The 24,271-nt window shown below is 43.5% G+C and overlaps 1 protein-coding gene across 2 annotated transcripts in view; it reads left to right on the top strand.

The window, feature by feature from the left end:
• Nucleotides 1-24,271, top strand: part of LOC311508448 (fatty acyl-CoA reductase 1) — a 44,651-nt gene that overhangs the window by 3,397 nt on the left and 16,983 nt on the right. For both annotated transcript variants that reach the window (XM_084573207.1, XM_084573208.1), the window contains exon 2: nt 14,083-14,370. In XM_084573207.1, the coding sequence (XP_084429333.1) occupies nt 14,083-14,370 (288 nt within the window). The remainder of the gene's footprint in view (nt 1-14,082; nt 14,371-24,271) is intronic.

Below are 24,271 nucleotides of genomic sequence, written 5' to 3'. Positions count from 1 at the left end.
CAAGAATTGGTAAAGTTAACTTTTTAATAAGATTCTCCTTCGGTGTCTGCTCGGAATTACCACCAGGTTTTTATTTTTATCTGTGCAATGTTTGTAGGCAAAGTTAAGCAAAAGCACAGGAATTTGGTCAGCTAATTTTCTAAACTATTTTTCTCCTGGAAGCCAATCTATGGACCAAGTGTTTGTCTGCATTGTATGAAACCTTAAAAACTGGAACAAACATGAGATAGACAGAAGGTAAAGTTCAGGCTTATTGTCAGCATTCACCGCAGTGGGTAGTTGCCCTCCAAGAGTACGATGGCAATCCATCTATTAGATTTTTGAGAGCTTAAAAGAACATTGTTGCTTTTGCTGGTGGCCCTGAAATCGGAAGTAATTTGGGTTTTCCTTTGGGGATCATTAATATTTGTCTGATGTGTCTAATTGAAAGAAAAACTCATTGTTGTTGGCACAGATAGAGGCTTCATCTTCACTGTAATTTAACCGTTTCTGTGTTTATCTTGTAGTCACATTAGTCGGTGTGAAGGAAGATAGAGCTACACGACTCTTCAGTGTGACTGATGAATGTTGCAGGGATGCTGCGTGGCTTGCAAGGCGTTTGATAAATAAAAAGCCAAACCGTATGAAAAATAAATTACCTTAAAGTAGCACACGGTGCAGCGTTTGGTTCGGCTGTGCCATTTCTTTGCAGCCAGGACAGGCTTAATGAGGTAGTCCCTGCACCTGTGGTTGGGAGGTTTCTCCTGGGAGGACCCAGATAGGTTTGGATCAGTATTTGGTGCAAAGGCTGTGGATGAATGAGCAGAAGAAAGGGGTCAGGGCCACGAGAGATAAGGAGGGAGGTAGGAGGAAGATCCCACTTTCAACCTTGATGAGTACAATTACAGCTTTTGAATACCTTTTTTTTATATAGAGGCCAGAATAGATGAGTTATCTATGGCTGGGTGTTATGTAAAAAAACGTACGTACTTTTCAAAAGTGGTGGCACCAGTTGAAGGAAGAAATTAGAAACCGTGCTCTGCTATACCGTAATACCAGTAGTATGGTCTTTTCTTTTCTCCGAACTGGAGGCTCAAGCATAAGTTTTCTCTTAGCATGAGTCACCTTGCTGCTCCCTCTCCATCTGTGGTTTCTGTGGATTGTTAATAACCATAACAAGGATACTGCGGGGGAGTTTGACATTGAACCCCGCATGGACATGGGTGCTCTGTTAACCGTATGTCACTGGAGGGTGATGTAGAGGATTTAGAGGCTTTCTCTGTCAGTGAATCCGCCAGCGTTGATTAATGGTGCCAATGATGGTGCCACCTCATAGGAGGAGCCTTTTAAAAACGTTCTAAGATGTCGTCTTGTGTAAACCAGAGGTTGTCAGAAACATTTTAAGGGTAAAGGACAAGACGCAAGGATGTGATTTGTCGTCCTTTTGATTCCATTACACATCATTTTACAGCATTAGTGCAACATCTGTAGATCTCTTGTCCGTTACGAAGAAACAGACTCTGCTCTCTAACGAAAATGTTCCACAGAACTCCTGAGGATGCCTGAGAATCATCAAATTTTAAGTTTCTGCGCTATAAAAGCAATCTAACTAATCTAATAGTCCGTCTGTACATCCATGGCTATGAGAAATGCTAGCGGCTAATGGGACTTCTTTCACCGTTGTCTGTTTAACAAAATGTAGACAATTAGGAGTAAAAGTGTTTGGTTTTTTTTTAATCTTAGGATGGACATTCAAACACCCTTAAAACATTTTACAGTAGTATGGGATGGATAAAACTAATTACACACTTCAATCCTTAACCTACGTTTGCACTGGTAGAGAATTTTGAATACTTTGAATAAATAGTAACTGCTGAACCGTAGATTAGTCTTCACTTCCATTAGCCTCAGAGCTCTGGGCACACAAGGTGTACTGAGTATAAGTGACTGTTTCAGACTCCAGAATTTCTCTGGCTCAGAACTGTGTTTTGCAATGAGCGTTCAGGTGTTGCCGTGTTACTTTCACGGTAAATTAATCCATTAGCTTGGGTGTGGTGGCTTCTCCAGGAACATAAGCTGTGCTTCAACAATGACACACTTCCAAGAATGAATGAATGAATGAAACTCAAAACTCGTCTAGATCCACACACTGTGGCCCCCCGAGGGCTGTAATTTGTGTTTGTGCATGTCCAAGAAAACTTTGTGTGGGCGCTGCTGACTGGGGTGTTGGTGGATCCAACGGTTGAGTAACTGGAAAAGTGGTTAAAAGCAAAGTGACACCCTAGCTTTGCTAAAGTAACGGAAAAACTTTGGACGTCAAAGGCTTTCTTCCCTTAATGTGACTGATTTTTCCTTTGGGACATAAACACAATCTCCTGTTATCTAACCAGCAGGGTGGTAGTTTACTGAGACTTTACTGAGGTCATAGCCGTTGTGTAAATTCTGCCTACATCAAACAGCATTAACCCAGGACATGAGACAGTTTAACCCTAAAGCTATCATTTTCTTTGATCTACTGACAGGAAATTCCTCTCAGGATCTGATGTAGCTTAGACGACGTTGAGAGCATTGTTCAGATGTATTGATGTGGTCTATGACGTACGAGTTCAAATCAGTCGATCAACAGAAAATTGACTCGGCTGTGTCCAGTTTGAGGGTTTTACTCCTTTGTACATCGTTGTAATTTGAACCATTGCAGCTTTTCCCAAATTCACTGACAATTCAATTTTTAAAAGCCTGTGTTGATTTTGCTGTTGTCGGTTTGCTTCGAGACCAACGCCTCTTGTAAATGAGATACCTTTGACGCTATACAAATATGACCCTGTGGCGTTAAAGGTTGCCGTTGTAGCTCAGTAAATGTCGCGATCGTTTTTAAGCTTAAGCAATCCCCACCACTGTTTATCCAAGCACCCTGTCTGACTAGCGTGTTCTCATTCACCTCACAAGAAGAACAAGATTTTCCACCATATGGAGCTGCCATTGGCTGATTGGCCGGCTGGACTGACGGGCCTCTCGCGACTGAGGCGATCTTGTGGTTTAGCTGCTTTAACAACGTTTCTCAAGCTCTTCACATATTGTAAGTGTGTTTTTATGGAGGGAATAAGCCTCTGGGGCTAATTTGGCCTGATGTTCATCTGAGACCCCATTAGGACTGTCTCTGGCGTTGTAGTCCAACCTCGGTGTATGTGTTTTTGGATGAGCGCCCAGCCTCCTATGCAAGGACAGCGTGGCTGGCAGCCAAAGCTATGCATGGCTTCTTCTTATACCTCAGTCTTTTCTTTCCCTGACATTTGAGCGTAAATATAAACATTTTCACCCCACTTCTACAGTGTCTAGTCAAACTGAACGCAAGCGAGCAGGAGGTTATTGTGAGTGCATCCTCCACCCAGGCAGCACAATGCCTTGGAGGAGTATAGATAAAAGCTGCCACACCCTGTGCTGCTTTGGACTGAACCATGAAGCAGTTTGTCACAGTAAATACGCAAGCAGATCAAAGATAGTAAACAGTCCTGTTTGTTTGGTCTTTAATAAAGCCCTTTAACTACAACTTATTGACCAGGTGACTTTTTTATTGTCCCGTATATTTACTCTGGACACGAGGCCATTACTTTTAGTTCGATGTGTTGAAACCGTTCAGTTAGTCCAGTTCCAATAATTGATTTGTTGTTCGAGTTAGTCACTGAGTAAAAATGGAGAATATTTCCGGCTTATTTTACTATTCCAGCGTTCAGCTTTGCTTAGAGCAGATGAACTCACTCTTTAATGTATTACTTACATGTTTGCTTCTTTTGTTTTTGGAAAGACAAAGATCTCCAAATTCTTTAAATGCCTACTGTCTTTGTGCTAGAAAACATCCAAAGCTTAACAAGCCGTGTTGCTTTTGCCAAGCTATGATTGGATGTTTGAAGTTTGTCATTTATGGTTTGGACCATTGGTTTTGCAAACTATTTCCTGTACATCTAATGAATCTTTACTTGTAGTTTGTGATATTGGTCAATGTAAATGTAGTTAGCATCTCCCGTTGTATCGTAAAAAGACAACCTCTTTATTTACCAAATTAAAATCTGAAATGAACCACAGCTTCCGTTGGTTTTTGCTCCACATCGGTCGCATTCTGGCACAAGGTGCGGCTTTTAATGTGCCCTCCCAGACCACATCCTCGCTTTACTCCCAGGAAGAGAGCAGCCTTGAACCCAGCAGACACCCCAAGGCTGATTGCATTGTTGTTTCCCCGAAAAACACACAAACGCACCCAAGCAGCATCAACCACAAGCCTGTTCTTCTGGCACAGATATAGTTTAGTCTCGAGTAGTATTTATTTATTTTTTTTAAAAGATTACTCATCATCTGTAAACATGTTTTTCTTAGATACTATCACAGCTTCACTAGAATAAGCGGTGCGAGCGGTTTCATGCGGATGCTCCCTTGTGCCATATTCACCAAAGATAAAAAAAATATTATGATCGCGTTGAAATCATGTTGCATGACGGTGAACTAATCTGTCCACAAATCGGAAATAATCTGTGGATGTTCATGCTGCTCGTGTTCAGAACCATCCGTGCGTTTTTTTTAACCTCGACTCTAATCTGCATACGGGATGAGATACTCAAACTAGAGCTAGAGCTCCTCTGACATTAATTAGAAACCCGGCTGGCATCAACAGCAGGCGAAGCCATCCTGTGTAAAGTACTCCATTACTCTTAGTGTTGTGTGTCGATTGTTATCTGTCTTTGCACCGGACACCTGATTAAATCCCTTGGTCGCAGATAGTGGTTTTTCATGCAAGTGAGCTGTGTGTTGTTCAAAAGCATAGACAAGTCATTAAATAACTAAATCATGAAGCTCAAGCACATTATAAATGGAGAAATACTAGTAGACTTGGTGAACGACAAATGTGGAATAGTGAATAGTTTCAGTGATATCCTCACATGCCTCTGTCCACATTAGGAAAATGAGCCTCGGGGATAAGTGAGAGGGCAGCTGTGGCCTCTGCACCGGTCAGTTTCTGTGATAAGGTTGTTGAAACTGCCTCGCCAATTAAGGCCTTTTCCCTCGTCTTCACCACACCTCTGCGTATGTGAGCTTGACTGGCTGCTGATGGCTGGGCCCTTTTGCGTCAGCCGCCGAGATAATGACTGCCTCAAATGGATCATAAAGCCTCACTGGGCTCTCTGCAGCGGAGGTGCGTGGAGGTATTTTATGTCAGATGAAATAATTGGATACACCCAAGCACGCGGTGTAGGAAATCCGACAATTTCAAGGCCTCCGCTACTCCTTACACAAACACTCTGCATTGAGAAATAATAAATTGACCTTCTTAGAGGGTGATTCATGTTTTTGCACAACCGCCAACAGGCGTGGTGTTGCAGTTAGTGAAATTTACACTTGGTGTGTAATCAAAGCGTTGTGGGTTCGGTTTTGGTTACAAGAATTGCAGGTTCATTGGCGATTAGCCAGTTGTCTGTTTTATTCTCCCAGAAATTTACTGTGAATGCAAAGTCATTACATTTGATTTTTAGTCTGACGTGTCGAATCAGTTCAATAAATCCAGGCTATTTTAATAATATGTTGTTTAAGTCATTCAAGCAAAAGTGGAGAATATTTCCTGAGCTTTCTGTCAATCTGCTAAACCCGTGTTTTTGTGGCTGCATATGTCAAGCTTAAAGTCACGTTTATTTGTAGACTCTGGAGTTTTGTTTTAAGGTTAGTTTGTTTTTTTTGGGACGGTACTTGGCGTGTAAACTTAAACTCATAAATCTAATTCATGCTATGAGTCAGCCTAAGTGCTGCTGGGAAGTCACTGCTGGAGTGGGACTTCATTCAAGTATTCATCTGACCTTGAATTCAAGATGAGTTGGTCAGTTTTGCATATCATTTGGCTTACATGGTGGAACAGAACGGACTTCACAATCAAGACCTTTATGCACTATTTAATTCCTGGTTTTAAAACTAATAGGATGACTATAGCCCAGTAAGTCTCCAGTTCAAAACCATCCGGTAACCAGTGTTGTTACTCCAGCCTTGTGATGGTGTTGTTTCCTCCACTTGTGTTCTGATTGATTCTTCATTGTATGGGGCTGCTGTCGATATGTTTCCTGTAAATACATTGATGCAGAGCTACTAGGAATCACGATTGTGTAGTGCTCTATTGGATTTTCCTTGTGTGCCTCGACATGTGAACATTCAATGACTGATGCAATTTCTCTGCAACGAGACAAATGTAACGCAAAAAGCCAATCCTGGACTTGTGTAATTCCCTCGCTGAAAGTATTTAGAAAGGTGTGGGTAATCTAGAGACTTGCAAAAGGATTAGTCGGTTAATCAAATATTTTTCTGTCGGGTCACCAAGTGATTCAGCTCTAGTTGACTCTGATAAATGGTTGCACTTTTGGTTTACTTTTAGTTCAGTTACATTTGAGACCCAAAGTTATAACTTGACTGTCGGTCATCTCTTTTTAAACATGCCCTGGTGTTGCAGAGTTTACAGTTCGACAGAAGTTGTTGGTTTTTCCGAATCTCAATTGTAAATGGAGAATACTACAACCTGCTACTCGATCCCCGTTTCCTGCCTGTAAGGGGAGAGAGAGAGAGAGTCTGCTTTGTTATTTGAAAGTGGTGTGCGGGATTAATGCCATGACGATCGCACAACTGCAGGTTCACGACCTCTTGGCTCGACTGCAGCGCTCGGAGTACGAACGCCAGTCTGGGTCTGAGCCAGACGTAAGCGGACACCGCCTGATCTGTCACCGGGCCGCGGCTGGTGTAATTACAGAATCTCTCTCCCTCTGTCATCAGACATAATGTAGACAACGTACTGATGAACACACTCTCCTAGGGCCAGATATCTGAATGTGTGTAGCAACCTGCGTGTGTGGATTTGAAGCCCACCGCTAATATAATTAATTCTACTTAGATTAGCATGTAACTGCCTGAACAGGAAAATGCAGGTAATGCAGTCTTGGATGACATACTGTACAGTTTATGTAAGGGGTAACTTTATGCTGGTGAACAATAGTGATGCATGACTTTTTCTAAATGTAAGTGTAAGTTTGAATATTTAAATGCATCAACATACATTAATCTGCAACTTGAACACGTTTATAGGTTGTATCAAATAAAGCTTTGCTCATAGAGAGCCGAAGTCGCTCTACTTCCGGGTTATGGGACCTATCTTTCGAAAAAAATATGAACGGCAGTCTATGGCGAAAGATAAATTATTTTCTGGTCCCGGTCGACTTGTGCCTTGGATTATACATATGTTGTTTTTCAGAATAAAAAAATGATTTTACATGTCAAGAATGTCACAGTTTGTCGCAAGATAGTTCAGTAAAACGCTATGGAAAATACGTAATTAAACGAACTACAAGTCCCGAATGCTGGCGCGTACAGAACCGACCAAAACTCCCTTCGTGTAACTACAGCTCTCGACACGACCCGATTTATAATGATTTTCACCTCGTTTGATGCTTCTGCCTTCGTCCTGGAAGAAGACGGTAAAGCTCAACAAGGAGACAGCCATAGTTCTCTAGTGACGTACATTGTTCGAGACGAGAGATGTAGTTCACTAAGCGATCTCATACAAAACCTAATGTTGTTCAGCTTATTTACGTCAAATAATTTATCTCTTGACGTGAAAAATTATCTTTTAAATTCACACACATCATATGTGAAATTCATGCCACAATTCGAACGGGACCAAAAAATAATTATGATCTCTCCATAGACTCCCGTTCATATTTTTTCGAAAGATAGGTCCCATGACCCGGAAGTAGAGGGGGCGGGACTTCGGCTCTCTATAATCAGCACATTCAGCATGTAGCTGCGCCCACTGTGTGGACGCTAAAGCTGGATAATGTAAAACAACATTTTACACTTGTTCCCAGCTACTAATAAAAACATTTTGTTCATAAACTATTTGAAAATTCAAACAAATACGCTTAAAAGATTAAAATGTGTTTGTGTATTTATCATACTTACGTCTACAGCGAGAAAACGACAACCCCGACTTTTTGTCCGCTTCTGCAGCCTCATTCTTCTGATGATAAATCTGTTGCCATTATTTCTTTAATTTGTATATGTTTTGTGCTAAAAAACACAGTTTGGCAGGCGTGACAGCAGTAAGTAAAGTAAGCAGCGCTCGCCAAACGCTCGATTTGATTTGTAATTTATTTCCTTTCTCAAGTGTTCCTTCTTGCCGTGGGAGCTAATAGATTTTTATTAATCCAATCTTCTGATCAGGTTATTGTCCTGCCCTCGTCCACTCCCTCTGGGTAAACAAAAGAGACTCGCTCATTTCCTGTTTGATTGTCGAGACAAGAAGCAGAAATTGCCTGAAAAAGGCACGATGAGAAGGATATTGCCAAAATTAGAAACATGATCGTCAGCCTTTTGATTAAGACTTGGTTGGTAATGTGTCCGCTCATAGATGCTGGACGTGTTTACTTCTGAGTCTGGGATGGAGAATGAGAGGAGGCTTGTCTCTTGGCTCGAGTTCGCCCGTTGAACTTTGTCTTTTTGAGCGGTCTCCATGTCGGCACAGCAATGTGAAAGCGGCAGCCTGCAGTGGTTGTATACTTAACTGAGCTTTTCAGGATTTTCCCTTTCACTGTTGGCACTGTTATTTAGTGAAAGGGCCTGACTCTTCCTTAGTTGGCATTGCCATTCTACTTGACTAATGCTGCCTTAATTATTGGCTGCATTTTGCTCTTTCTATTTTTCCCACACTCCCCTCCTCCCTCTACCAGCTTTTGTCCATTTATAATGGCCTCAGCCAGTGTGCAGCTGTAGATCTCGATTTTTTTTGCCCGTCTCCAGCAGCATTCAGCTGACCCACTAATGGAGGGCTTGTGTGAGGAAAGGCCGGAGGCAGAAGGACTGCAGTGCTGTGGCTTAAAACAACCCGCCTCCGACAAAACAGCGCGGACCTCCTGGGGAGAGGAGCTTTGAGGGGAAAAGCTGAAAAACCTTCACTCAGAAGAAAAAGGAAACATGTGAAAAAAGGCCAGAGTGCAGCGGCATTAACTGTGGACAACAGTAAACCTCTGTAGCTGTATCCTCCTGCCTCGAGCATCTCCTCGCATTATTTTTGACTGACCTTGGACGTGACGTTCTACTCTGTCAAGATGACATCATAACCTGAGAAGCTGGTCCCTAAAGCTTTTAGTGCTTGTCCTTGCTGGCCACTACTGTGACAAATATCTTTCAAGTCACAGTATGGACTCCTTATTCATCAATGACAAGGTTAACGCTGACAGACGTCTAATGAGCCTTGTTCTGCTTGTCCTTCAGAATCGGTATGGTATTTAACAGAAGTAAAAGTGAAGTTTATTTCTTTAGCGTGGCAAAAATGAGGAAATAAAACTTCCTACTGCCTATGCCAGTAACCAGAATATGTCGTTTCCTCTAAACTTGAGTCCACCGGCCTCTTCCTGATGTCTTAAATCTTTTGACTCTGGTTTAAACTCAGTGATGGATCATTAACACACTCAATATAATGATTTTTTAAATTCAGTCTTCTTCATTTATCTGATTTTGTATCAACTTTCAGGTATTTACAGTAGTATTGAACATGTCCAACATCTTGGTTACTTCAGGATGTCTGGACTAAATGTCAGAAAGGAGAAGTCTTAACCACTTTTTGCCCCTGCTTCCATGTTGAGTCGTAGCTGATGGAGGCCGGACACTAGCCTGGTCGTTGCCCTCCTACATTTCTGCCCATAATTTGATTTCGGTCTCGCACGGAGTCTGGCCCAATTGCACTTCCGCGTTTCGCGAGTAACCGCGCCAATCACCGAACAGTTGAGAGTAATGACGCGGAACTCGCCTGCCCGAGTTGCTTGTAGTCCAGGACTCTGGTACTTCTTCTTCTTCTTCTTCTTCTTCATTGGCATCACCACAAATTCCTCCCGAACAACCACCAGCCGAACTGACGGACATCGAGAGAGGCAGGAGGTGGACTGGTTTAACCTTAGAAGAATGCATTATGCGTGCATGTGCTCAGTGTCCACATTCCAACACTTTTCCAGCTGCAGGAACATGTCCATTGTCAGGCGTTAATCCGTGGTGACTTGCAGCCCCTGTGCCCTTGTCCTTGTGTCCACAGGGAATCCGTGTGAAGCACAAAGCAGGAATGTCAAGGGCCTCAGCAGAGGATGACCGTGACCTTTTTTGTTTTTTGCGCTCTGTGCGTACGGAGCAGTAAATCTGTAGATATTGGTGTTCTGTAAGTTATAGATCAAACTAAAACCTGATTAAAATAATCAAATGAAATGCATGTAAATGTAAAGCTCCTCTAGATTTGCTTTCTGCTAGAAATCTATGCATTAGCTTCTGTGTAACTCCAGACCGATGAAAGAATAAACGCACACGCACAACGCTGTTTTTCTGCGTTTGTGTGCGAGTGGAGTGTAATTCAATATTGCATGCACAGACGGCAGAATGGAAGGAAAGCAAGTAAATACAAGATTGTTTTATTATCTGGGCCACGTTTGGCTCAGGAGGATTTGGTTTCTGTCTTTAGGCAGACATGCTGGGAATCTGCAGCCCAGGGGAGAGGATGAAAGAAGCAGAGGGAGGAAAAAAAAAAAAAAACTCCTCTTGTGTACAAATCACAGCTTTTCTGAATCACTGGAAGTGCTGATCAAGCAACAATGTTGGGTTTAATGTTGTGCTAAGGGAAAGTTTGACAAGGTGGCACCCCGTCCTGAATTTTACAGGTTAGAAAGGACTGAACATGCCACGTCTGCGGAAGCCGTCAACTGATCGTAGAGAGGCTCGTGATGTATTGGCGCGTCGTTGTCGTGATTGCACATGCATGAACAGCAACGCTGGTGGTGTGGCCGTTTTAAGCCCACACACTAATAGAAAGGTTTGATCAGAAACGCGTAGCTGCAGCCTGCCTCGGTGACTCACAGATAAAACACGAGTGAAGTCATATGACTGCTTGGTTTCCTGTCACTTATTGTCTAAAAAGGAGTAAGGACAAAGTGTAACATAGATGTTTAGCAGTGCACCGTAGCGATCACATAAAACTGGAAAAACTGCAATTAAACCTGCAGTAATGTAATTTTATTGCGCGATGGTTAAACATAAACGGCAGCTTTTAACCCTCGTGCTACCCTTGAGGGTCTCCGGGACCCCAAGCGAATGGACAGACAGACAGAGAGAGATTATGCAAGAGGGTAGCACGAGGGTTAAAACGCACTTTCCGTCATTGCCCGTCATTAAATTTTGAAGCGTACATCAGGAATTATACTAACTTTGCTTTATTCTACCACAAAAACATGCACATGTTTGATTAAACTACATGTATATTACCTGCCGCTGGCAACATGCTAATCTTTAACTTTTCATTTCTCCTTAAACTTGAGACCCAATAAAGTTCCAATGCTCTCGCTCATTTCCTCAAGTGCTTTTAAATGCCTGCTGTAGTATTGCTGAGTGTGTGGGATTTGACATAGTTCCTTGGAACATAAAAAGGCTGTTAGAGTAGTTCAGGGTGATGAGATTAAAGCATTTGAAGCAGTCTGTGTTATCTGACACCAATCAAGTTGTACAGTCGTCATCAGTTAAATTTAAAGCTTTGCCAGATTCTTCTCCCACCAAGTCTCCAGCAGTCTGCACTGGTTGGGGACAGTCTGCATGGGTAGTTGACACAAAATCTGTTAAGAGTGCGAGGGGTTGAAGACGCAGATCTGCAAGTTTGTGAGGGGAACAGACCCAACCCAACCTCTGCCATTTTTTATTTTATTTTTTTTTCTCTTATCTGGACGCAGTCAGATAGTGTGAACTGATTACCAACCCAACTGCAAACACGTGTTGCCAACAGCCAATGAAAAGAGTGGCTGGAACACAGGAAGCAGCGAGAATATCAAAACAACGATGGCGAACAGTGAGATCTGTTGGTCGGAGCGCATGTCACAGCTGCCACGCTTGCGAAAGTTTGCGTGAGAGTTTGATGCTTTCAGTTGGACAAGTCGTGTAGTCTGATCTGTCATCAGGCGCAGTTGTTAAGTGTGTGATCCCCAGTCTTTCAGCCGTCATACGAACATCTGCTGAAGCCAGTGCATTAGTCTGTTAAGACTGTAAAAGTTGTGTTGTGTGTCCCCAGCTTAATATGCTCATTAAACCGTTGCTTGTACAGTTGGTGGGCAGTGTCACCTGGGGTTGAAGTCGGCAGTAGCTGAGCCCTCTGGATGTCAGCCGCTATCTGGTGTTTTTATCTTAAAGGGGAACTCCGGCGCAAAATGAACCTGGGGTTAATAACACATGTGTACCGAGTTCGACCGTTCTCTGGTATTTGTTTTCATGCATTTGTTTTGTTAGTCAAATGTGACCAGTTTTCTTGCAAACCGCTAATTAGCGTATGACGCTAGCCTTCGGGGCACACCTACACATAAAAAGAAATCGCTATTTCTATACCACTAACAAGGCTCACAATATCACCACACTTACACGGTAGCATAACTAGGGTCTCTACATGTAAACCGAAGCATTGAGAACTTTGCAAGTATTCAGGCAGTTTATTAAAAAAGGAACACAGTACCGTTCATGTCTGGCTCGCATATCCAGGCGGGCGCCATCTTGGGGAAACTGAACTGTCTGTTGCCGGAAGAAAGCACTGAGAGCATAGAGAAGCAGTGAACGAAGAGAGTTCAGTTTCCCCAAGATGGCGCCCGCCTGGGTATGCGAGCCAGACGCCAACGGTACTGTGTTCCTTTTTTAATAAACTGCCTGTATACTTGCAAAGTTCTCAATGCTTCGGTTTACATGTAGAGACCCTAGTTATGCTACCGTGCAAGTGTGGTGATATTGTGAGCCTTGTTAGTGGTATAGAAATAGCGATTTCTTTTTATTTGTAGGTGTGCCCCGAAGGCTAGCGTCATACGCTAATTAGCGGTTTGCAAGAAAACTGGTCACATTTGACTAACAAAACAAATGCATGAAAACAAATACCAGAGAACGGTCGAACTCGGCACACATGTGTTATTAACCCCCAGGTTCATTTTGCGCCGGAGTTCCCCTTTAATCAGGACCTCGTAGGACCTGACCCGGCTGCCACTGCTAAAGCAGCTGACACGGCTCCTGATTCATTGTACTCAGTTGGCCCGAATACGCAAATGCAATCCATTACACCACCACCATTAAAGCAATTGATCCAATTAAGTTGCCATACAACAAGAAGGAGCTGGACACCCAGGAATGCATCAAAAATCAATGGGGGAAAAAAAAAATGACGCTGAGGGCAAGTGTAGGTCGCTTTATCTCGGTTCAGAGTGTCGCAGTAGTTGAAAGCAGGTGTGTGTGAGTCATTCTTTATTCTTCCTGTGGTGGTTGTTGTGTAAATGTTGCAACTAAACACGGCTTCCAGTTAATAGATCTGTTGCCGTGTAAATCTCATGATGCAAGCATAACCCTGAATCAACACCATCGGGCTCCTCCCACACGACCGAGACCTTACAGGACAAACAAACGCACACACACACACGGTGAAGACGTGTGGCATCATGCAAGCCTTCAACAAGTTTCTGGATGCCTCCAGCTATATTGTAATGTATTCCAATATACACCTTGCTTCATTTTGATCATTTCTTCATCATCAGTGTTATATGTTGACAGTTAATTGACAAAATAGTCGTGATTAAACCTAATTGGTACTTGCTGTCCTGGTTGTAGTGTCCTCTGGAGCTGAGCCTCTGCTTGTGGAACACAACACACACAGCAGCTGATGTCAGACTGCCCCTGAACATTGCCCCCTCTCTTTCTCATGCTATGAATATTCATACCATTTGCATACTGGTTACATACTACTTCTGGCACTTTGAAGGTCAGAACGGAGAGAGAACACCATCAGAATACATTTTGAACTTGTTAAAATCCCAAAATGTATGAAACTGAACCAATTAGAGGCTGAACATCCATGCATAACTTTGCTCTTCCTCTCTTCTTGATTTAGTGTGATTCACAGTTCAGTTTTAGCTTTTCTCGCTGCGCGCTTCATTATTCCAGCTCACACATCGGCTCCACGAATGCTTTCCCATACGGTATTTAAACTTTGTGGCTGCCACTCCTCGTGTTCATATCCTCCGCCTCCCGTGTTTGCAGGAGCTGTCTGAAGGCCGGGAACTCGACGGGTTGAGAGAGCAGGCAGCCGACGGACAGACCAGACCGAAGGACATCTGCAGCGTCACAGCGGGCGGCAGCATGGCGTCTGTGGCGGAATACTACGCTGGCAAGAACGTGCTGATCACAGGAGCAACGGGCTTCATGGGAAAGGTGTTGGTGGAGAAGCTGCTGAGGTCCTGCCCTGAGGTCAAAGCGCTCTACATCCTGGTCAGACCCAAAGCCGGGCAGTCCATGCAGCAGAGGGTCAGCGACATGATGAAATGCAAGGTAAGCGTTCACTCGACATCACCCAAGGGATATGTGCATAGGTCCATTAGACCCTTATTGCTTATGTTCAGAAAATAATCTAAACTTTTGACAACGTGAGTGGGATGTAAGCTTAAAGGAAAAGCTAAGTCAAAGGTTTAGGTGTTAAAAGTAGAAAGGTTTGACAATACTTTTTATTTCTGTATCTAGAGGCATGTTTAGTCCATAACTACAACCACAAAACATTGATTTTTCCCTTCTGATTGCGGCCTTCTCCATAGCAACCCCTGCAAATGCATATGGCTATTATATTTAGAAACATCCGTAAGGTCAAAAGTGCCACAAAAAAATAAATGAAACCTTAAATCCACTGTATAAATTTTGAGTTATAAAGACTACGTTTACACGTGGCCGGTTATTTTCATAAACGGACATTTCACCCTCTCCGTTTTCAAAAATAACATCGTGCACACCTATCAGTTTTCGGAAAAGTTTTCGTTTACACGAACCCGTGTATATATGCCGTCAAGAGCATGCCAACCCTGTAGGTGGCAGTGTAACGAGAAGCTCAAGCCCACGTTGGCCAGTCAGAATCCTGAAAATAGAAAGCAAGCGACGAATAAACGTAAACATAGGTCGCACTTTTGGAGCATGCAGGTGCACATTCTGGCGCATACTGTGACGTCGGCTGCCTAAACCTTCGTTTTTTGTCAGTTTACACGCAAACGTGCAACCGACGTTTTCCAAAATATCCACTCTGGCCGGAGTTTTTAGAAAGCATCGTTTTCAGAGGCGGATTCTCCGTTTGCGTGTAAACGAAGGGCTCAAACGAAGGTAAATGTCTCCGTTTGTCAAAATAACCATGTACGTGTAAACGGGGCCTAAACTGTAAATTGGAATTATCAGTCAATTGAATTTGTTTTCTAAACGACATAAATTGCACCACGTGTTCTTTCCTGTAGTTTGAGGATGTGGAAGGTTACAGAGAATACACGATGAAACACACAAGCGTGATCAAAATTGCTCATGCTAATGATGAGGGGAATCTGCCCTGAGCCTATCGAACCAGGTGGCGTTCAGTGTATTTATTCAAATCACCATTCAAAACTATGCTCGGTGTTGGAAGGCAGTGCAGCTGGAAGTATGTTTGCAGAGCAACAGAAATTTGACTGCAGATGATGGCAACGGCAGCAGCTTCTGTTGCCATGGTGAAATGGGCCTAATGACCCCAGAAGAGTCCAACGGTTCATCTTTGAGCTGCAGCGGAGATGCAAGGAGTCTCCTCTTTTGAGGAGAAGGAGGTGGATAATGAAGGTATTGGGACACAGGGGGTGAGGAATGGTACAAGGCCTGCGAGATCAGAGAATGGGAGGAGTGGGGGGGGGAGGGTGAAGAAGTGGATGAGCTCCAAATATGTGGCGTCAGCTGTAACAGTCCCGGCAGCAAAGCATGACTCGACAAAAACCTCCAAACTGTGTAGGACTTAATGAGGACCAAAGGATTGACATCGGCGGCGAATTGATGTGCTCGAAAACAGCTGCTGTGTGTGCTTGTGCTCCGTGGGGCTGCTGTTGGCCTCAAACTGTCAGTGCACCTAAGAAAATCACACTTTCTCTTTTTATTCTTTTTCTCTTTCCGTCTTCCCTCTAATAGCATCTATTTTTAATGCTCTCGTTGAACCTCGCGGCTGCGTTCATTATTCTGCCCACGTGGAGAAGCAGTTTGAATTTGCACCTTAATTTAACCCAGCTCTTGATTTTCTTTTATTATTCCCCCCCCTCCCCTTCTCTCTCTCCCTCTCTCTCTCTCTCTTTTTGTCAAGGTGAGTATGACGCCTCAGCCTCCTGTGATTCACAGAATACCTCTCAACATGTAATTATTTCACTCTGACTCATATGTGCTATAATAGTGCCGGTTAACAACACCCTGCAATTTCTGCTTGGCAGCATACAACATGCTGGAGAGACTTTATTTTACTCAACATATTTTGAAATTCATGGGCCTCCTCTGCTGTGACTTTGAGTGAAGAAAAGAATCGGTGATGAGTAGTTTAACCTTTGTATGTATTTGCCAACATGTCAGCAACAGGTTAACCCGACTTAGGCCTTGTCCACACGTACGAAAATGATCTTTTCCCTCTCCGTTTTCGATGGCATCGTTTCAAGAAATATCCGCGTCCACACAGATCCGTTTCAGCACGACCGAAAACGCTACTTCATATTCCAGGCCTATAGGTGGCGCTGTTTCAGTTTCAGAAATTCACCAAAAACGGAGAGGAAGAGGTGGAGCATGCGCATAAAGCTTGAGCGCTGTTTACAAATCGGCTTTAGAAGAAACCAAACTCAAGGAGAAATTATATTTTGCCCTGGTAACCCTAATAGGCTCAATATCTTCTCCAGCAGGAAAACTAGCATGTAGTCCGCCATTGTTGTTGATGTTGTTATGAGACGTCTCGCGGGAGGTGGAAGGCTGCTCGGGGGTGTGGCGATGACGTCATCGTTTTCTCCGTTTCTGTCTGTCCACACGGAAACGCAAGAGGTGCGTTTGCGAATTTCTCCACCCTGGGACCCGTTTTCAGAAAAGTGCGTTTTAGGGCAATGCGTTTACAGGATACGTGTGGACGATCGGCCAAAACGATGCAAAACTTCTGCGTTTTTTGCGTTTCTGTGTGGACAGGCCCTTAAAGTGGAGAATAAATACCAGAGTTGCAAAAATAACTGGTGGTGGTTGTGAAGCAGAATTAGCGGACGGCTAACGGAGACCTCAGTAGAGTCCTCTGATGACCAGGACGAAGTGGAGATGGGGAGGGTTTAACAAAAGAGCAGAGACGAGCAGAGGTTGATGAAGTCAGATAATGCTGGAAAATGGATTATTGGATTAAAGTGGTGATGTTGAGAATTGATTTTTGACAATGTGGGACAGTGGAAGACCGACCTGAGTGGTAGGAAGATCCCCATTTTTCAATGTAGAGAAAAAGAAACAAATCTTCCTCATTGAACTTTTGCCTGAGTTTCACTATTTACTTTTAACGTTCGGCTTTGAAGGTGTGGAAGAATGGCTGCATCGAAGAATGAGGTTTATGTTTAAGAGCCTTTTTCCTGTTGCCCACTCACAACACACTTAACCTCAACCTTAACCTCTTAAGTGTAACCGCTAGATGTTGAAGCACTGATCATAGTCTGATTGTCCACTCTCGCTGCCCCCTCTTTTTAAGATAAGAGCGCATTATTGTTCAAGGTGACTTCACCTAATATTAACAAATCATTCCTCTGCCTGTGGTCGTGAGAATAAACAAGGGAAGTGTTAGCCATTTAATGACATGTTCAACTGGATCACTTTAGGCAATTTTAGAGAACAGCTCTCACACTGAGAAGCTACACAAAGCAGCCAGACAAGGGCTCCATGCAAATGAGGAGAAATCTATCAACCTAACATGAATCAATTTTTCCAATTGTTAAAAATTTTGAATTCCAGATGCGCACCAGTTAACCTTTTACCCAAGTATTTAACCCACTTCATCATCTACACGGATGTATTATTTATCTTCTCCTAGCGTTTTGCTCCATTTCCCCCTCAATAATTTTCCATTGGATCGGGCATGGCTCTAATGGCGTCCGCTATCAGGTCACTGTTTGATGCTGTGCCAAGCTCGGCCTCACTCGCACTAGGTCCGCATTCACGAGTGATGTCATTAAATTTCCATGGCCGAGCCTCAAGTACTAATTGGTATTCATGCGGGTCCTTGGGTCGACGTTATTCTGTTCAGAATCGGGATAATTCATGAAGGAGAAGTGTGGTTTTGTCTCTCAAGTAGCCTCTCCTCTTATCCTTCAAGCCCGGCCAGTGTGTCTTTCTTACCACCTGTTGCTAGGTAACGATCAAGACATCTGTCCCATAGTGTTTTTTTTTTTTTTTTTTTTTCAAAGGATGCAATCAGGGGAGCTGCCCTGAGCAGGAAAAGGACAAACCGATAGGAATCTCATTGTCTCTGTGCATCTCCGCTGCTCTGGCTTTGACATTTAAGCGCTGCAGCGGAGGCTACTTTGATTCAGTGGAAATGTTTTGATGGTTGCAGCCTCTGCCACAGAGCCAGGCACTGAAAGGCATGTCAGGCACTTGATAAGTAGGCCTCTGGGTACACAAGGCCTTTCTGCCGCTCTGTAGCAGGCTTTTCCTGCATTTGAGACTGTAAGGGATGTGCTGGGATGCCGGCCGGAGAGAGGTGGGAGGCGGAATGCTTTGAGTTGGATGGGGTATCTTGTGGAATTTGGTCAAGAAGTCATTTTTTTGACTTTGTTACTGTGGAAGGACTTCATGATGCTGTTCAGTGATCAGTGTGGCAGCTGGGACACAGATGGCTCAAAGTGACTATTGTGGTTAATGTGTCATTACTATCATCTAGAGCAGGGGTGTCAAACTCATTTTAGTTCAGGGGACACATACAGTCCCAATTTGATGTCAAGGGGGCCAGACCAATAACAGCATATGATAACATATTTACCTATAAATAACGACGACTCCAAATGTTTCCCTTTCCCAATTTCTGTTTAGTTCTAGGTCTCACTGTTGTGTTATGTCCACAACTCTTACTAAATCTGTGTGAACCCTAGCAATAGCAATTCATTTTTTGGGAAAAATTGCAGTTAATGTCTTCTATGCAATTTTTGCAATTCGCAAATTCATCACGCAGGCCAGATTAGACCCTCTGGCGGGCCGGTTTTGGCCCCCGGGCCGTATGTTTGACATGCATGATCTAGAGGCTCTTCGGAAAGAGTTGTTTAGAGTTGAAACCATAAGTTGACTTTGCTATAATCAGGATCAAGTTGACTGAATGTTTCCATAATTCCATAATTGACCTTTGGCTAAGCCACACCCTAGAATGTAGATTGACCAATCACAGCTCCCACAGGGGTCCGACACTTTTTCCACAGCGCTCCATTGACTTTAACGCAGGCGTCTCGTATTTTCGGTCTCGGCAGGCTATACTGTCGGTATATATCCAGGGTATGGATAAGCCTAATGATGTGCGCGCAAAACCCTGTGGAGCTAACCAAAACATCACCGTTACAGCTTAAGTTGCATAGTTGTTGATACGCTAGCACACGCTGAAGAAATACAACGTTATACGTGCGTAACGTTAGTCCGTTTGCTTCGTAATAACGATTATAGAAGTGAATAGAGACGTACCCAGCTTTGCATGAACAGTGTTGCTCCTTGATATTGTCAGTCCCAGCCTCCGTCTCGATTAATAGGATATGCGGTGGTTCACTTTTTGACTGTGACCGGTATGCTTTTGCCTCTATTTGGATGCCTTGTTGTTCGTTGCGTTTCACTTGTATGTCCTGAATATAGCCTTCGAACGCATATTGCAGCCCCCTTTTGCCTACTTCTATCGGACACTTTATTTGCTGCTTTATAAAAGTTTGACAAAAGTTCAGCAGGAAGAGCTGTCACAGCGTAAGCCATGTTGATACCAGAGCCTTATAGATAACCAGAAAACCACAGCCCAGAAGAGAATGTCGGACGTAGCAACAGTAACTAAGGGGGGCGGGGCTTAGCCAAAGGCGAATTCCATAATTTCAGTCAAACAAACATGCCAGATATCCGTTGGTTCTAGCTTTTATATATATATTATTTTTTTTTGAACAGTTCAAAAGCGCAAACTAAAGTAGTCCTGATTTCAGTTTTGAAATTGGATGTTGCTTTTCAGCTATTTATTGCATGAATTGCGGTATTAGTCAGTGAAAATGATGAATGGGTGTACTTCTGCCCCGTTCTCATCCATCCAAAATAAGTACCATTGTCGGTCTGATTTCTCTGTCCCAGCAGGTACTTTCCACACTATGCCGTCTCCTCTCACAACAATATCAAGATTAAAACAAATCCTGTCTTAATTTGCGTTGCTAACCTACTGCCACGCTATGGAATGCCAGCGTGTGACTCAATCTACGTCACCGACTGAAAAGGAAAATAAGTCACACCTGTGTATTCAGCGTCGGAATGGAGAGCTGAAAAGTGAGTTTGCGCTTGTGAATGGGCTTGTCGAAATGCCAATACCAAGCAGATAACATCACAGAGATAACGCCGTGTCACCAAACACTTGCCAATCTGACAGAAACACATGGCATCTATGTACATCTTCACGAAAGTGCGGATATTTATCTTCTTTCGATACAAGGCTTCCAAAAAAAACATGTATGATCTTGCATAAAGTGAAACATTGCTCAAGTTATAGTTGCGCAACCTGGCAATGGATAGAGGAACAATTTAGACGTGGATGAAGACTAAAGGAGTGTACACACAGTTTACAGCGCAGAAGTACTGTCCACAACTCATTAGAAATCTTGCTGCAGTTTTACGAGACGCGCAACAAGATTTGTCCACATGCGAGACAGATCCAGAAGCTCCAACTGTGAGGGGACCGTCAGACCTGAAAGCTGATTGGATTTAAAAAGTATGACGACGGAGAAGAGCTGTGCCAAACCAAAGCCATATGCAAGATGAGAATCTAGAGGTTAAATGTGTTGTGGAAACATCACAAATCTCTGAAAACCAAAGACGATATTGGTTTTAGTTTTGAAACAAAATTGGTTCAAAACTGAAACGTCTCTAAATGAATTGATGGTGAATCAAATCAGGCCCCTGTGAGTCAGAATTAATTCGATCCAGGAAATTGGTAGCGATTAGCCAGACCTGGTTTTATTCTTTTATCTTTTTAAATAGAGAGCAGTGAAGGCAAGAAGAACTGGCTCTGTCCCTGCACCAATAATGTTTCTGTGTTCTGCTTGTTTCACTCAGAAACATTTAAGGATGTAGGAATCAATCATACTTTATGTTCAGATACCAACACACACGCTCTGTATTGAGGTTTTCGGCCCTGTGCCCGTAGCCCATTCTGATCCAATATGACTACATTGTTGTATTGATTTCCTCTTGTTTGCATCCACAGCCAGGTGATCGCTCTCTAGCTGTATAAATATTCAAGATTTATTGATTCCTGCTAGCGCTGACGGGTAGCTCTGTTTCCACTTGTGGCGCTTATGAAATTCCTGCCTGGATTGTTTGCTCCTGCTCTTCCCACACTGCTTCCCACTGTTTGTTCCCAACATAAGCTGAATCCTACAGTTAGTGTGTGCCTTTTGTGCATGGAAGTGTGTCTAAGGCGTGTCGAGCTGTGTTAAAACAGAAACTTGGGGAAGAGCGTGAGTGGGGTGACTTGGGGTATTTTTCTGTGTTGAGTCCTACTCCGACTCTGAAGGGAGAGGTTGTAGCTGCTGCCGGTCTGGTTCATTGCAAGGGCTTTTGCTCATCTGTGGTCGCTTAGCATGCGATGCAGCAGGCTGCAAGGCGACCAATAGTCACACAACTCCTCCCCAGAGACAGGGGCAAGTGGGAACCAATGATTTTTGCATGTAATTAGGCCACAAATTAACTTCTGTTTATGAAACAAATTAGCCCATTAAATCTTTCCGGTGCAGTCGTCAGGGCTGTGCAGGCATGTGGAGTGAAGACTCTGTTCTCAGTCGGGTTCCCGCTCTCCATATGCATACGGTTTCACAGATATGTGTGGATAGAGGCCCTGTGAGATGTAGAGACGTAACGGTTTTTACCACGTTAATGCGGCCAGTGTCATCAAATATCAGAGTTGGAAGATTTGGAGCCATCAGAGGCGCCTTTGGGCTGCATTTCATGGCATCAAAGCTAGATTTTTGGTGCGTTTGTATACACTAGGTATCCGTTTGTGTGGTTTCTGGTTTAACACCTAGACCTTTTGGCTTTAGGCTTGTGCTCAGTCATTGTGCAGCATCATGTGGGAGTCCTGATTTGACTTTTGGCTCATCCTCAAATGGCGAAATGGCACTTAGAGTCAGATTTTAGTCCGTGAAACGAGCACTTGAGACCTAACTTTAGCTTCACTCTTCAAATGAATTGCACACAGAAGTGTCAAATAAAAGCTGGTATTAAAATGATGGTTCTGTAGCCAGTAAAAGTACAAAGACCTGTGTAATCACCTGCAGTGTAAAATAACAGCTCTCTAATGTTGTAGATTCAGGGTCAGGTCATGCTTACCACTTGCCTGTTTTGAGGTGCTGCTTCCTGTTTTGTTTTTTTTAACATTAAAGGTAAACAGGAAGGCTTGAAGACTTTTTAACATACAATCTGCTGAAAGGGTGTCGTTGCATTGACATGCCTTCATGGTGTTTAATGAGAGAAAAAGCCCTGCAGCACACATTACTACAGTTGGTCTTCTTTCTGCTGTTCGTTTGCTCTTGCGGAGCAATAAAATTCTCCTTGACTCAGCATGAGGTCATTGTCTGAAAGACTGGAATGCAGAATACCCAGAAACTCATCTGCCGTCACTGTAAACCTTATTACTTTGTTCATATTGATCTTTTTCAATTGAGTTGTGTACAGCGAAAGCCAAGAACCAGACACAAGAAAACCCTCCATTTTCATTACTTTGCTTTAATTGAGCTGTTCCCTGCGATCCGTGATCAGTCTGTGGGTTTTCAGGGTTGGAAGACTTGGAACAAAACGAGTGGGCACCGTTTCTTTTAAGTGGACCGGTCGTGAAATATAACCCTCAGTTTAAGGCGGTGTTTTCTGTAAGATAAACCACAACTGCTTTTTTTTCCTACATCTATCAAGTTTTCTGTCCCCGCGGGAAAACTTGTCGCATAAGCAAGACTCGCCGTTTTAAAAGCCAATTAATATCAAATCGATGTTTCTAAAGCGGTTCAGCAGGCGGTTTTTAGCTCGGGAAGTTGAAATGTGTAGCAACAGAGGACAGCTGATTCTGTTTTTACACCACTGGGAGGCAGGGACGGGGATTGATTGAAGACAGAGTGAGGACGACTGGAGCTTTTCCTCCTTAATATGCCAAAAGCCCAGAGGGTAAGTCATGTCTGTCCTTCTTCACAGCCTCCCAGGAGACTCCTAGGCTTAGCATTTTCATCCTTACTGTGGAGTCTTGTCAGTTCAGCAGACAGAGGAGCCAACTTCGCCAGTATGTGAGAAATAATGACGCTTAGCTGCATCCACCACCTCATGGAGAAACTTTTGTGCTAATGCTCACTGTCAATGGTGCTGGAGGAGTTCTACAATATTTTTTAGAACAACTCTTTTTGTCAGTAATCCTCCTCACATTCTATTATTTCACAAAATTAGATGGCGCATGCAAGGAAATGGAGGTCACCGCTGAGGGTATTGTCGTTAATTGCTTCTCTCTGACACACTTTGCCAAACCTTCCTGTGCTACTGTAAATTTTCTGGCCTGTTCTTCTCCAATTGGTGGCATCCAACGTACTCGGCAAGGAAATGTGTAGACGGAAGCTACACCTCCGGCTTGGATAGTGAGGGAAGACGGGCAATAGGCTTTTTTCACGGTAAACCCTTGGAGATATTAAACCTATTGAAAGTGAGAAAAGTTCAGATGCAGGAAAAACATTTTTTCGTAGTATAATGACCCTAGTGAGTGTCCAGCTGGGACCACCAGTCTGTCAAAGAGGCTGCACCTCAAGTGTGAAGAGCATGGCCATCATTAGCTCTGCTTCACACTGAGTCATATTGTTGTGACCCGACATCTTTGGCACTGTAACCTCCACGTACAATGCCAAAACACTTTCCCCACAGGATTCTCATAACTTTTTTTTTTTTATTATTGCTCTTTCTCTTTCCCGGTCTTCCCTTTCCTCCAGGGTTGAGGTCTGCGTAAAGGGGCCTGTGAAAAAGAGTGGAGCCCCAGTTAAAGGGCAGTTAGTGAGAATTGAGGTGGTTTAAATGGCATCTCGGGTTGCCGGGCCTGAAAGGAAAGCGCCATTAGTGTTGGGTTTCTGTGGAAGTCCACAGAGCGGCTGTGCTTCAAGTGCTCCTGATGGAAGATTTATCGCCCTCAAGGTCTTTAAAAAATGACCAGTGCTGA

This window comes from Chelon labrosus (genome assembly GCF_963514085.1).
Source record: "Chelon labrosus genome assembly, chromosome: 23".
Classification (NCBI taxonomy): Eukaryota; Metazoa; Chordata; class Actinopteri; order Mugiliformes; family Mugilidae; genus Chelon; species Chelon labrosus.
This window is presented reverse-complemented; position numbering and strand designations above follow the sequence as displayed.